General features: G+C 37.8%; 2 protein-coding genes across 2 annotated transcripts; both read right to left on the bottom strand.

The window, feature by feature from the left end:
• Positions 1 to 1,561: 1,561 nt before the first annotated feature.
• On the bottom strand, positions 1,562 to 1,879 carry LOC145106302 (putative mitochondrial protein AtMg00820). The gene has a single exon (XM_079043313.1). It carries the CDS (start codon positions 1,877 to 1,879, stop codon positions 1,562 to 1,564), a length of 318 nt encoding a protein of 105 aa, XP_078899439.1.
• A 2,748-nt stretch (positions 1,880 to 4,627) lies between these two features.
• LOC145106299 (putative mitochondrial protein AtMg00820) lies at positions 4,628 to 4,945 on the bottom strand. Its single transcript, XM_079043310.1, has one exon. The coding sequence runs from the start codon at positions 4,943 to 4,945 to the stop codon at positions 4,628 to 4,630; it is 318 nt and encodes a 105-aa protein (XP_078899436.1).
• Positions 4,946 to 16,583: the final 11,638 nt, after the last annotated feature.

Here is a 16,583-nt window from a genome sequence, read left to right as displayed (position 1 = left end):
TCAATTCTTTTTTTCATAATAAACTTTTCTCAAATTCCAAAACTTGAGGGCAAGTTTTGTAATTCTTGAAAACCTTTGGATTCCATAACTTATGGAATTAATGGTGTTTTATGATGAAACTTTTCATGTTCCATAACTTAAGAACAAGTTATGGAATTCTTTAAAACATTAACACCAAATTTTGTAACTCCATAAAAACTTTGAATCAAATTTTTTTTTAAAAAAAAAAACTTTCATATCCATAACTTATGGAAGTTTCAAAAACCCTTAAGATCACAACTTTAAAAAAAAACTTTTGAGCTCCAAAATTTTATGACAAAATTTGCAACTCCTTAAAACATTTAGATCAAACTTTTAAAACTAATAAAATAATCATATCATTTTATCTTTTACTAAATTTGACTTAATTCAACTCATATAACAAATGATTGAAATTTTACAAATAATTCGTTTTTCACAAAACAAGTAATTATCTTAAAATTTGACAAACGTCATGTTTTTTTTTTCATTTTTTTTTCCAACTTGAAAATAAAACATTTGCATCAATATAACAGAAAACAACCCATGGCTCTGATACCATTGTTGGGTTTTGAGCATTCTAACACTCCTATGGTGTACATGCAACCCTATAAACCTTGGATCTATGTTTTCTCTATTATACATGCAAATATTAACTATTCCAAGGTTTCATCCTAACTAGCATATTATGAAGCACCTATACTACAAAGTTCTAGTTAGATGACATACCTTTTGATGTAGCTTGATGTCTTCAAGCTTTAAGAGCTTAGCCCCAATAGTGTGGAAGCCTCAAATGGAATCACAAATCACCAAAACACCTTGGAAGAACTTGAGAGAATATGTATGCACACTAAAATCGGCCCACTCTTATTTTCACACACTTGTGCCAATTTTGTGAGCCAAGGACCCCTTTATATATTATGGAGGATTAGGGTTACATCCATGTAAACCCTAATACCCATGACCTTTCATTTACATAGGATCCATGGGTTAAAAGCTCCATGGACCATCCATGAAAGCTTAGCCCAACCTAAATGAACTTGGCCCATTCCATATATATAAGAGTCCATATTTAATTAGTTCTTTTTGATCACTTAATTAATTCTAAATTAATTCTTGATCAATACTAATTAAATAATATGATTCCATATTAATATATTAGAACTTATAATATATTAATATAAATCATAAATATACTATTCTCAAAAGACTATCCATATAAATTGTGTCGGTGAAGTGCAACCCAAATGGACCATGCCGGGTCGAGTCATGTACATACCAAATATAGTTATGGACTTAGACATTAATCCAACATAATAATCACGTCATACACATATAAGGACATAAGAATCCGTCCTATACTTGAACATCTAATAAACAAAGTTAAATCATGATTACTCTGAACAAATCCAAGAGAGGTAATCATTACGGAGAATTTCTCAAACCAAGCACGAGGTGCTTGCTTGAGACCATACAAAGCTTTGAGAAGCCGACAAACCTCACCCGGCTGGTGTTGAATTCCTGGGGAAGGAGAAATATAAACCTATTCATGGAGATCATCATTTAAAAAGGCATTCTTGAAATCCATTTGAAAGATCTTCCATTGTTGAACAGATGCAACTAAAATCATAATATGTAATGTAGTCATGTTTTCCACTGGGGAAAAAGTCTCCTTATCGTCAAAACCGTATTGTTGGGAATACCCTTTTGCTACAAGTCTGGCCTTGTAACACTCATCATACCCATCAAATTTTGTTTTTATCTTGTACATCCAACGGAAACCAATCATATGTTTCCCCGGAGGAAGGGAAACCAAATCCCATGTATGATTCTGATGAAGAGCAGTGAGTTCCTCAGCCATCACATTCTTTCAAAGAGAATACAATACAACTTCTCTATACGATTATAGTTCAGACAGATGGTAGATGCTTGTTATAAAAGCAGCAAATGATCCTGAGTATGTAGAGTAGGCAAAATCTTGGAAGCTTGGTGGACTTAATAGGATGAATAGACCTCCTGAGGTGTGGTGGATGTGGGTCTTGAATCTCAAAAGTCGAAGGTTCAGACTCAGGAGAAGTCGAGGAACTCTTTGAATATGGGGGCATGTCCTAAGCTGGAGGATCAGACGGCATAGATGAATCTCGAGCCTCTGTATCCTCATCAAAAGGATCAATATACTGAAGATATGGCTTCATTACATTATGGGTTGTAGCAGGAATCGAGTAGAAAGGAATATGTTCCAAAAGGTGACATTTCGGGAAACATATAACTTCTAACTCACAAGATCATAAAAACGATATCCTTTTTCTCCAACACCATACCCCAAGAATACACAAATAGCATATTTTGGTCCCAACTTTTTCCTCTCAACATGAGGACAAAGAACAAAACAAGTACATCCAAAAACTCGTAGAGCAGACTAGTCTGGTAAGTGGCCATATAGCTTCTCAAAATGAGACATTCCTGAATTCAGTGCATTAGGAATATGATTAATCCCATAAACAACAGCTAAGATTGCTTCTCCCTAAAAGGCACTAGGAATATGCGCAGACAAGAGCAATGAGTGGGCTATCTCAACAATATGATGGTGTTTCCGTTCCGCCACACCATTTTGTTGAGGAGTATCAGTACACGATGAATGGTGTATGGTACCATCAGAAGCAAGTAACTGAGTAAACTCATTAGATGTATATTCACCCCCAAGTCACACCTGAAGCACTTTATCACAACTGAATGTTGAGTTTTAATAAGAGCTTTAAAATTGATGTAAATGCCAAGGAAATCAGATCTGCATTTTATAAGATAAACCCAGGTATAGCAAGTATAATCATCTATAAAAGATACATAATAGGCCAACCCACCCTTTGTGGATACGTGTAGGACCCCACACATCAGAATGAATAATATCAAAAGGAGCAATAGAGCAAGACATACTTTTACTGAAAGGTAAAGTAGAGAATTTTGCCAGTCTACAACCACTACAATCAGAAATATCACAAGTGTTCAAATCACCCAAAACACCACTAGAAGCTAGAAAATAAACGTGATACAAATACATGTCCCAAGTCCCGTTTGGGATATAGGTCGAGGATTCAACTCCCATAAGGTCGAGGATTCAAGTCCCGTTTGGGATATAGGTGGAAATATGAGTATGTTATATTTGTTCAAAAAAATATACATTGATAAAATTATATTTTATTATCAGCCTTATGTAGTAAATAAAGTCTTATATAAGCTATGTAGTTATGCTTCAAGTTGCTACTAAAAATCATCAGCTGATTGATAATAGAGTCATATGATTAATGAATGAGAGAGACAGATTACAATGTTCTTGAAAAGCATGAAAGCAAAGAACAGCAAGATGAGGAATATAAATGCAAGCTAACCTAACCCTAAACCTAATGGGCTAAAGACAAAAGGAGCCCAAAACAAGTGGGCTTGTAATAAACATATATATGCAAACATCCGCTTCAAACTTACAATGCCATAGTAATAAGCATTGAGAGTTTTTCACACAAGAACCGAAATCGAGATTCTGAAAAAGCCTTCGTAAAAATATCAGCAAGTTGCAAGGTGGATGGAACAAACGGAAGCGGTATGGTCCCAAGTTGTAAGTGATGACGAGTGAAGTGACAATTAATCTCAATGTGCTTCGTCCGCTCATGGAAAACAATATTCTTCGCAGTCTATAAGTAGGTGAAGAAATGTGTACCCCAAATATCTGCAAGATGCCACCGTAACCAGATAATCTCACATTTAGTCACAACCATAACACGATACTCAGCCTCCATGGAAGATCTACAAACAACGTCTTGTTTCTTGCTCTTCCAAGTAATGATAGACTCTCCAAGAAACACGCGAAATTTAGGGGTGATTTGCGATCATGACGATCACCATCCGAATCGACATCACTATAGGCCCGTAGCTCAAGATATGACGTTGAGGGAAACAAGAGGGTCTGAAACTGAGTGCCACGAAGATATCTCAAAATACGGAGTACAACGCCCCATTGAATAGAAGTAGGAGATGTAACAAACTGACTGACAACATGAACAATATGAGCAATGTATGGACGAGTAACTGTGATATAAACCAAACTTCCCACAATAGTCCAGTAAAGACTCAGATCGGATAAAGGAACACCATCATTAGGAGAGTATCGTGCATTGGTTTCAAGAGGACTATCTACAATCCGATTGTCAGAGAGGCCCGCCCGTGTAAACAAGTCAGACATATATTCAGTCTGAGAAAGAATATACGCTTTCTTAGACTGAGTTACCTCAATACCCAAGAAATAACGCAGCAAGCCCAAATCTTTCATAGCAAATTGACGAGCTTGATCATGCTTCAAAGACTCAATACCACCATGGTCATCACCACTAATAATCACGTCATACACATATAAGGACATAAGAATCCGTCCTATACTTGAACATCTAACAAACAAAGTTAAATCATGATTACTCTGAACAAATCCAAGAGAGGTAATCATTGCGGAGAATTTCTCAAACCAAGCACGAGGTGCTTGCTTGAGACCATACAAAGCTTTGAGAAGCCGACAAACCTCACCCGGCTGGTGTTGAATTCCTGGGGAAGGAGAAATATAAACCTATTCATGGAGATCATCATTTAAAAAGGCATTCTTGAAATCCATTTGAAAGATCTTCCATTGTTGAACAGATGCAACTAAAATCATAATATGTAATGTAGTCATGTTTTCCACTGGGGAAAAAGTCTCGTCATCGTCAAAACCGTATTGTTGGGAATACCCTTTTGCTACAAGTCTGGCCTTGTAACACTCAACATACCCATCAAATTTTGTTTTTATCTTGTACATCCAACGGAAACCAATCATATGTTTCCCCGGAGGAAGGGAAACCAAATCCCATGTATGATTCTGATGAAGAGCAGTGAGTTCCTCAGCCATCACATTCTTTCAAAGAGAATACAATACAACTTCTCTATACGATTATAGTTCAGACAGATGGTAGATGCTTGTTATAAAAGCAGCAAATGATCCTGAGTATGTAGAGTAGGCAAAATCTTGGAAGCTTGGTGGACTTAATAGGATGAATAGACCTCCTGAGGTGTGGTGGATGTGGGTCTTGAATCTCAACAGTCGAAGGTTCAGACTCAGGAGAAGTCGAGGAACTCTTTGAATATGGGGGCATGTCCTAAGCTGGAGGATCAGACGGCATAGATGAATCTCGAGCCTCTGTATCCTCATCAAAAGGATCAATATACTGAAGATATGGCTTCATTACATTATGGGTTGTAGCAGGAATCGAGTAGAAAGGAATATGTTCCAAAAGGTGACATTTCGGGAAACATATAACTTCTAACTCACAAGATCATAAAAACGATATCCTTTTTCTCCAACACCATACCCCAAGAATACACAAATAGCATATTTTGGTCCCAACTTTTTCCTCTCAACATGAGGACAAAGAACAAAACAAGTACATCCAAAAACTCGTAGAGCAGACTAGTCTGGTAAGTGGCCATATAGCTTCTCAAAATGAGACATTCCTGAATTCAGTGCATTAGGAATATGATTAATCCCATAAACAACAGCTAAGATTGCTTCTCCCTAAAAGGCACTAGGAATATGCGCAGACAAGAGCAATGAGTGGGCTATCTCAACAATATGATGGTGTTTCCGTTCCGCCACACCATTTTGTTGAGGAGTATCAGTACACGATGAATGGTGTATGGTACCATCAGAAGCAAGTAACTGAGTAAACAAATTAGATGTATATTCACCCCCAAGTCACACCTGAAGCACTTTATCACAACTGAATGTTGAGTTTTAATAAGAGCTTTAAAATTGATGTAAATGCCAAGGAAATCAGATCTGCATTTTATAAGATAAACCCAGGTATAGCAAGTATAATCATCTATAAAAGATACATAATAGGCCAACCCACCCTTTGTGGATACGTGTAGGACCCCACACATCAGAATGAATAATATCAAAAGGAGCAATAGAGCAAGACATACTTTTACTGAAAGGTAAAGTAGAGAATTTTGCCAGTCTACAATCAGAAATATCACAAGTGTTCAAATCACCCAAAACACCACTAGAAGATAGATAAATCAAACGTGATACAAATACATGTCCCAAACGAGAATGCCAAAGATAAATCTGAGACGAAAAAGGAATCAAATGAAAAGAAGAAAAATCAATGTTGGAGGCAGCAACAATAGACATTTTGAGAACCTCCAAGACATAAAGTTCTCCCACCCTACGGTCGATCCCATTCACCTTCTAAGTGTGTTGGTCCTGCATAACACATACAGAATCAGAAAAGAACACCCAATTACCAGACTTACACAACTGGCTGACTGAAACAAGATTCAAAGTGAGTTTGGGATGTAATAAACATTAGGGAGAGACATATGAGGAATAGAAACAAGCCCAACACCCTCGACTATTATAGATATATCACTACCAGACATAACAGAGATAGATGACATACATGACAGAGAAGTAAACGGTGACAAATAAGGAGACATGTGATGGGTTGCACCAAAATCTAAAATCCACAAAGATAAAGGTATACTTAAGGTACTGGATGAAGTAGGACCAGAATGAGACATAGATGCAGACATGGCAATAGGATTGGAGGAAAAATATTGTCTAAAACTCTCAAAATCCTTGGGATCCAATGCAGAAGGTGGCATGTTGCCAACTGACTCAGTGTCAACTGATGAAGCAGTAGCAGCAACAAACTATAGAAAACGATGTGTCCGTGGAGAAGCACATGAGGAACGTGGCTGAAACTTCTGCTAACCAGACCTATGTTGTTGTCCCGACTAGGTCTGACCAGATTTACCCTTGTTAACTAACAACGAACACTACGCTTTCCAATGATTTTTTGTTTACAGAAGGCACATTAATCATAAGAAACCCTTGTATTTTGACGAGACTGATTAGTGGAAACAGAAAGCACAGCAGGAGTGGAAATAGGAGCGGAGATTGTTTTAGACCCTTTATTTGTGTGAGACTGGATACAAGTATCTTTATCAATCATCTCATGAACAACTAAATCCACTGAGGGAAGAGGAGAACGATGAAGAATCGTTCCACATAGGCCTTCAAATCAGAACGCAACACCATCAAAAACTAAAACAAACGTTGTTCTTCACTCCTAGCGATATATGTCTCAAAGTCTTTTAACTCTTTAGATTCAGTAGAAATCTTGAATATTCATATCATTTTGCTGAAGGGCATGAATGTCATATTCTAACTGATGTTGTTTAGCAAAGTTGGACTGAGTATACAGTCTCTCCAAATGATTCCAAACTTCCTTTTATGTGTCATATTTAGCCAATTGCATACCAATAGACAGTGTAACCGAATTGTTAATCCAAGTAATGTATAACATCCCAAAAATATAGACCAAAAATTTTCGATTTTTAAACAACTAAAAACGATTATCCAAACATCATAATAACCATCGCAAATAAAAATATATCATCTAGATCATTAAACATCAGAGTAATCATAAGAATGCAGATCAAAATAATGTGTGCACTGCAATCACCCCGAGCTCTTCCCCTTTGCACCAGAAGTACGTGATACATAAACTAAAAACCGTAAGCACGAAACTTAGTGAGTTTCCCCCAAATACCACATACCATACATATCAAATATATAATGAGCCCCGTCCGATGAGTGTAACGGGCCCCGCCCTAACTTTCATAATAGGCCCCGCCCACTGAGTATAATGGGCATCGACCTAACTCGCATAACAGGCCCCGCCCACTGAGTATAACAGGCCTCGCCCTAACTCGTATAACGGGCCCCGCCCACTGAGTATAATGAGCTTCGCCCCAACTCGCATAATGGGCCCCTCCCAACATACAAGTTTAACAAGTAATAGCATACAAAATAACCATCGAGCCCCGCCCAGTAAGCACACGAGCACAGACACATGCAAGAGTCATGCAGACATCTAGCATCCTAATCGTAACAAACCATGGTCCAACATTGGTGCCTTCGACCCGCTAATCATGGTGAGAAAACTCACCTCAAACTGCTAAATCGCTCAGATAAATCTTTGCCTACTGGTCCGATAAATCCCCGTGCTATCAATATCAATAACATCCAATTATTAATTAGATACCAATACATAACAACCAATCTGATCTATTGGGCCCATAACCACGGAAAAATACCATTTTACCCTTTATCAAGCTTGGCCCAAGGCCAAGCCCCAATTCAACTACTATGAAGGCACAAATTCTACTTGGCAATCCAAGGCCCAATTATGGCCTAGTCTTCCAAATTAGGCCCAAACCCATCATGGGCCTAAAATCCAAGGAAGCCAAACATGCTAGTCCAAAGTCCAACACAGAATTCTGATGATCCAATAAGGCTCAAACAATGGAAGCCCAAACATTGGCCCAATACTGAAAACGTGAAGTCCAAGGCCTATCTGTTGAGTACGCGGGGCATACTCCGCTCGTACGCTTAGCGTACTCCATATGGGGCTAGTACGCATTGTGTAGTTGGGTACGCCCTGTGTACTCCCCAGTGTGTCAATTCACTTCGTTAAGCACTTAACCCGCTAAGTCCTTCATCCAAACTCTCAAATCTTAACCCAAAAGATGATTTATCATGTAAAGTTGGCAAATTTACGTGCATGGATGGCTTAATGGGGCTCAAGAGCTCAAAAGGAGCTTAACAAAGGTCTTAACACATGCATGGGTCAAGATACACCATAAAGCTTGCATTCTTATGCATAAGGGACCCTTAAAACGTCTGGATCTAAGGGCTAAGCTTCTAAAACAACCTTTACTCACAAGGACCAACCAAAAGGGACCAAAATAAACCATAAACAAACCCAAACAAGATTTATACAAGGAGTTGTCAAACTCCAAATAACTCTAGGTAGTTCTCCCGCATCTCATCCTCTGGCTCCCATGTCCATTCTAAACCCTTGCGATGCTGCCTTTGGACTTTCACTAACTCAACAACCTTGTTCCTCAAGGTTTTAGTCTTCCGGTCAAGAATCGCCACCGGCCTCTCAATATAACTCAGTTGGTCATCCACCTGAACGTCCTCTAATGGAACCACTGTGGAATCATCCACTAAACACTTCCGCAACTCAGAGACATGGAACGTGCTATGGATATGACTGAGCTCATCTAGAAGATCCAATTGATATGCAACCCAGCCCACCTGGGCCGACACCCTGAAAGGACTGATGTACCTATGGCCCAGCTTTCCCCTCTTTCTAAATTGGATGACACCTTTCCAAGGTGACACCTTCAGGAGAACCATATCCCCCACCTGGAACTCTAGATCTGAATGACGCTTGTCGGCATAACTATTCTGCCGACTCTGAGCTGTCTGGAGTCTACTTCGAACTTGCTGGATCAACTCGATGGTCTTGAGTACCACCTCGATACTCCCCATGACTCGCTGACCGACCTCACCCCACCAAGTCGGGACCCTGCATTTCCTCCCATAAAGCATCTCAAAAAGAGGTTGATCGATGTTGGTGTGATAACTGTTGTTATACGAAAATTCCGCTAACGGAAGATACGTATCCTAACTCCCACTAAAGTCCAAAACATACGCCCAAAGCATATCCTCTAAGGTCTGAATGGTCCGCTCGCTCTGACAATTAGTCTGCGGATGGAATGTCATGCTGAAATGGAGACGAGTACCTAACTCATCATGGAACCTCTTCCAAAACCTGGAAGTAAACCGGACATCCCTGTTTGAAACCATTAAAACCGACACCTCACGTCGTGCTACAACCTCCCTGATGTATACCTCAGCTAACTTCTCCATGGAAATACTCTCCTGAATCGGGATGAAATGCGTGCTCTTGGTCAACCGATCCACGATGACCCAAATCGAATCCACTCCATGCGCGGTCTGAGGCAACATTGTGATGAAATCCATGGTAATCTCCTCCCATTTCCAAATGGGAATATCCAACTGTTGCATCTTGTCATGAGGTCGCTGATGCTCGACCTTGACTTTCTGCAAGTCAAGCACCTCTCCACATACCAAGCCACATCCCGCTTCATGCAGGGCAACCAATAATCAGGACGAAGATCTCTATACATCTTCGTCGCCCCGGGATGAATGGAGAACCTCGACTTGTGTGCCTCCTCCATCAGAACCTGACGCACACCGCCACAATACAGAACCCATACCCTCCGATGAAGAGTCAACAACCCATGGCTATCATAATCAAAGGAAGACACTTGACCCACCTGACCCACAATGCCTCAAAAATCCACTCCAACAGTGGAGTAATCATGGTCATCCTCAAGAAAATATCTTTGATCGGAGCCACGAACGCCTTATGGCTGAGAGCATCGGCCACCATATTGGCCTTCCTCGGGTGGTAAAAGATCTCACAATCATAATCTTTCACCACATCCAACCATCGGCGCTGCTTCAGATTCAGATTTGGCTTATCCATCAGATACCTTAGGCTCTTCTGATCTGTTTAAATAGTATAGTGGACCCCATAAAGTTAATGTCACCAAATCTTGAGGGCGAAAACCACAGCCCCCAGCTCCAAATCATGTGTTGGATAGTTCGCCTCATGAGGCTTCAGCTTCCTCGAGGCATAAGCGATCATGCGACCCCTCTGCATCAAAACTGCCCCCAAACCCATGATAGAAGCATCACAATAAACCACAAAGTACTCAACACCCTCCGACAGGGTCAAAATCGACGCCTCGTATAGTCTCTTCCTTAGGGTCTCAAAATTTGCCTGCTGCTCAGGCCCAAATGTGACCGTCTTCTTGTTGGGTTTTATGTACTATAACACTCCTATGGTGCACATACAACCCTAATGCTTTGGATCTAAGTTTTCTCTAGTTATACATGCAAAAAAAATTATCCAAAGCATGAAACCTATCTAGCATACAAATATGGTACATGAATCATAAAACTAGTTAGAAGAATACCTCTTATTTGTAGCTTGTAGTTGTTGGCCTTTCAAGAGCTTAGCACCTCAAGTATGATGCCTCAAACAAGTCACAAACACCATGAACAAATGGAGAATAATGAGAGAGGTTATGGAGCACCCAAAATCTTCCATCTCTTAGAATAATCCACCCTTGGTCGATTTTTAGCTTTAGTGGGTTACATATATAGTGTAGAATTCAAAGAGTTATATGTAACCTTAATTCTTACACTTAGGTTTATAATCCATAACTTATTTGGACTAATAATTTATGGACTTTCACATAAGCTTAGCCCATTAGTAATTAATCATGGATCATTAGCCCAAACCATATGTCTCACTGATTTACATAATCAGTCGCCATTAACTTAATTAGTCTCTTTTGATCACTAAATTAATTCCAAATTAATTCTTGATCAATACTAATTAAATAATATGATTTCTCAATTAATATATTATAGTTATAATATATTAATAAATCACAAATAACCTTTTTCTCAAATATCCATCCTGTCAAATTGTTCTGGTGAAGGCAACCTGAAATGGACCATGCTACTATCGGGTCAAGTACATACCAATTATAGTTATGGGCTTAGACACCTAATCCAATAGTCTCCCACTTGGATAATTCTAATAACTATTACTGCAAATACGACTCCAAAATCCGATTAGCAATCGTAGCTCTTAAAAGCCGCTGTCGAACTCTGACGCGTCCATTAGATAAGGGATTATATATTCCTCCATTCTAGATATCGTATGGACATGATACATGGATTATAATCATTCTCTCTGTCCATATGTTGTTTCCCGATTTCTGATTTATGACAACCGACTAATTGAACAAATCAAATCAGTCCAGGCTTGGCCAAGCACTTAGGGTTGTCATCACTAAATCATCGAGGGGCCCACAGATATCGCTTTTATCCCTCTTAGGGTAAAAGGAATGGATAAACTTCGAATCATATGCTTGCTCAATTTACTCATCAAATCACACACAACAATACATTTTATAACATCAAGTTACTGGTGCGTTTACATATCATCAATGTGCAACCGACTTGTAAACTGCAACTCATATCTCTCTGTTTCAAGAATATAAGATATTATCGTCTCACAATCACCAGTGATAAAATCCATGAAGTGATTCAGATGAGTGTGGGTTTAATCCAATACTCAAATCTTATTACAGAAGTATTCATGAACACTGCATCAAACATGTTCTATGTCTAACACTTTAGACAATTTACAGACGAATTCATGACAGTCTTACCTCATTACCTACTTCCAAAGTATGATTGACTGTGGATGTTTGAATAATCTTATTATTCGGGAAGTCAAAACATGCGAAGCGAAACACAAGAATAATCGAATTCAATATGGTCTCAAAACTTTTGAATATAAATAAAACACCTTTTATTTAATCACCATATCGATTACACATTATTCATTGTATAATGTTTACACTGATCAACTTAATACTTGAATTAAAACAATAATTATCCCATGCTCCAAGCATGCACATTATGTTTACCTATGGTCCTTACTTTGTGAAATAGATCAGTTGTAAACATTTCCAATGACACTCATTTCACAATTCCAAATTCTTATCGTAAGTGTAAGAATACCAAGTCCTTGCCACTTACTGTAATCTGTTAGATTCTAAGCTTATATGCAGTGATCCTTATGTAATGACTATGTACACAAGTCACAGAGACTTTTCCAATTACAAAAATTTCCATTGGAGATTGTTACAAGACAATTCCATAGATATGAAGTCTCATATTCAAAGCACATTCCTTTGAACATCCTTCTTGCATAAAAGTTTCTAACTTACTCATAGATTCTTGATATCCAACTCCCATTATGGAAACTTTTCCATAATTGTCATATGACTATCCATTCTTAATAGAATCATATCTATTCAGAATTATATCAATATGGTCCATTCATTACTATACTTCCAACTGTCCTTAAGCAACCAATCCTTAGCGAACCTCAGATCGTCCTTGACAATTGTTTAATAACTTTACTCATATCCGGTTCTTGTCCTTTTTCCCTCTTAATGCCCTAGGCATTTGGAAAATTAAAACACGTGAATATTATAGCATATGCAATCGATCCTATATCTGAATCATATGGGACACGATTCATAATGTCTTACATAAAGACATGATACCTGACCAGTCTTTTGCTATAATATTTCCATATATAGAATTTCCAATTTTGAAATATTTCAACATGGTATTCATATATCCATGACTAAGTTTGATTAATACTTCAATATAAACTTTTAGATTCAAAATAAAGTATAAGTATCCTCTCCCTTACTATAGCGAAACAACTTTTCAACCTTTGCAACTTTGCAAATTAGAACTTTGTTTCCTATAAATAGTATTGCTAACTCGCAACACTTACCATAATAATTATGCTCCCACTAGCATAACAATTGTTTTGTTACTATCATAACATTTATGCTCCCACTAGCTTTGACATGTATCTAAAATCAGCTGGACTTCTAGAAATTAGTACTTATTGACTTTCTTACCAAAATTCAGATTTCTGATACAAGATGCTTCGATAAGACTTTATCTAAGCTTCTCAAACTCATACACCTTACCTTAGATAGCTCATATGTGTGTCTAAACTATTTCAGAACTTACAGTAGTAAGTTCCGAATGTTCAAACTATTTTCCATTTCTCACAATTCGAACTATGAAGATGGATGTCGTGATCATAATTGAATTTGAGAATGCAATTAACACAACTGCTATCTCCTTAAAATCTACTCAGTGAAATCATTTCCTCACAATCATTTTCATGAATTGGAGAGAAACCTTATGTCACTTAGATTTTAAGGTGTATGTGTTCCTATCCATGGGAAAATGTCATTCCCAACCATTATCATAAGACAAGGTCTATGATAAATTCAAACTCAAAGGGACTGAACTTGTTCAATCTTAATTTCTTGTCACTTAGCAGCACAAGGGCCTACCATGTCTTCCGAGTTGCTGTGAGATCACCCTTACTGATCAATGAACTTTCACTGATCAAGGTGCTTTACCTTATGCATACAATTGAGAACTCATAGAACTATCATGCATAGTCAAATTTAACTGGAATGAGCACATAAACAAGAATATGTCAACACGATCGATTACAAACCTCAAATCGTGAGCTAGTGATACATAATAGGTTTATTCTTGATTAGTTCCTGAAACTTTTCAAGATCTTTAAGACTCCCACTGACTTCTTGACATATAAGATTCTCTTCTCAAGAAACATTTCTTGACAATCAAATATTCAAGAGTTAGTGTGGATTCTTATCAATAATGACACTTCATGTAATTGGTCTTAGTTGGTCTTTGTCTTATCTACAACATCACAGCTACCAATTCCAAATGTGCATGAGCAAGAAAACTTTTCTACTCCACATTCCATGATGTGTTATAAACCTACTTAGGATATGTCACTCAATGTACAATCTTGGAGTATGACTCTAAGAATTGATTTTTGAACGAAGTATGACTCATCTTCTTGATTTAACCATTTCTACAATTCCCGATTCCTCTTCTTAGCCATACAAGTGCACTAAGGTGTCCTTAGAGGATCAATTGTGATATGGTTTTCATAATCATTAAGATGATCATAAAACACGATACTAAAGTATGCTGCTTTCCTTTCAGATTGGAGAAACTTTTATCTTTCTTCCTAATTGATTCTTCTTATTCGTTCTACTATACATTGAAACTTTTTCAATGATTCAGAATTACACTTAATCCTATAAGCATAATCATATTCACTAAGCTTTTAGTAAATCATGACGAATAGTCTTATCGTTCTTTGTGGTGGACCTGGTCAGTTCACAACAAGGTGTACTAGATCCCCTAGTCTTTCACTTGACTCACATTTATATGTGAATAAGGAATTAGTCTTAATTTCCTAAAGATGAAGGTCCTCATTCATCATACAATACGAGTTTCATGATTCCAAGTTTCTGTCCAATTGTGACTTGCTGATGAGAATCTTCCCTTATTTGGTAAATTTCTGACACTACCACAAATGAAAGAATCAAATCCATATTGCTAAAAATAGAAACATACAAACATCAATTTTCACAAATGCCATTGCAAGGAAATATAAAATAAGATAAAATCAAAATTTTTCTTTATTTATAAAATGTGGAAAACTTGTCCTTATATGAAAACTATGTTGCTACATATTTCTAAGCAATCTATCATAACTCCTAAGCAGCAGCTCAAAATTCTGATCACCGAATCATGCGATCGAAATCCATCTCTTCGCAATTAGACACAACCTGCTCTTTCTTTAAGGTTCCCTTCTCTTATTCGATCCTACAAAACATCAAAATGTAATCTTATCACATCATGTTATTAAGAATCTATAAATAGGAACTTAATAGAGTTAGATAGTGAACTTACCTGAAGTAGAATCATACAATTTGATTTTACCCTCTCTTAGATCTTTCAGGTAGTCAGGGCAGCTTCGCTTCCAATGTCCCTTCAAATGGCAATAGAAACAAGTGGACTATTTTTCATTTGCACATGGAACTATCTCAGAACTGGCTTTTCTCTTATGGTCAAATCTTTTGACCATAGCTAATTCCCTTCCCATACGAGAAGGGATTTTTTATGGACTATCTATGTCATTGCCTATGTCCATGGCAGCTTGGGAAGTAGATCTTCTAATCAAATTTGCTTGACCAGTGCGCCAGATCATTGTCGATTGAGCAGCAATTAGCAAATAGGTAAGATCGATAAAGGGTCACGTCGTGATCTGTCAGATAGTAGTCTTTAACAAACTGACCATACGACTCGGGAAGTGATTGAAGAACCAAGTCAACAGCCAACTTCCTTGATACAACGACTCCTAACATTCCCAACCAATCAATGTGTGACTTCATCTCCAAGACATGTGCACACACAGACCTTCCATCTTGGTGTTTGCTAACCGATAGGGTTTGAGTGACCTTTAACTTTTCAAGTCGACGAACACGTAGGTTAGGGAGAACTATTGGAGGAGGTGGAGGAAGTGAAGTATGATTTCTGGGAACATCATCTTCATGTGGAAAGCTTTTTCCAAAAAGTTCGGGAGGACCATAGTTGTCAGAACTAGACATCTATAAGGGGAGAAGTTCAAAGTTAGTTGATTTAAGTCCTTAATATAACACCCAAAATGAAATATTAAGGCTAGGACCCAACACAATATTCTACAATTCGTAAGTGGGATGCCATAATCCAATTGTAAAATATTTGAAGGTAGGTAAATGACGATTTACCAATTTCTACCATGAAAAACAAAAAGAGCATTAGGTTTTAAATGAATTGAAATTCCTAGATTCTTTGAGATTCATTGAACTTTTTCAATGGCATGTTGAATCTCGATTATGCCTTTCAAATTTGTGACTGGGATGCCGAGGATCACAAACAAGGTGTGAATAACCATGCAAATTAGCTTGGTACACTCGAAGTCATTTATCACCTAATCAATGTGTCGGTTAACCACACACGCTCCATTGATCTATGACAAACTACGAGCTACCCATTGCCATCCTTCATTAGTCCCATATTAGTGTGTCGGTTAACCACACATGCTCCACTAACGACT

The sequence above is a fragment of the Lactuca virosa genome, chromosome 4 (genome assembly GCF_052849685.1).
Source record: "Lactuca virosa cultivar CGN04683 chromosome 4, Lactuca_virosa_CGN04683_v6, whole genome shotgun sequence".
Classification (NCBI taxonomy): Eukaryota; Viridiplantae; Streptophyta; class Magnoliopsida; order Asterales; family Asteraceae; genus Lactuca; species Lactuca virosa.
The sequence above is the reverse complement of the archived record's forward strand: the minus strand, read 5'-3'. Positions and strand labels throughout refer to the sequence as shown.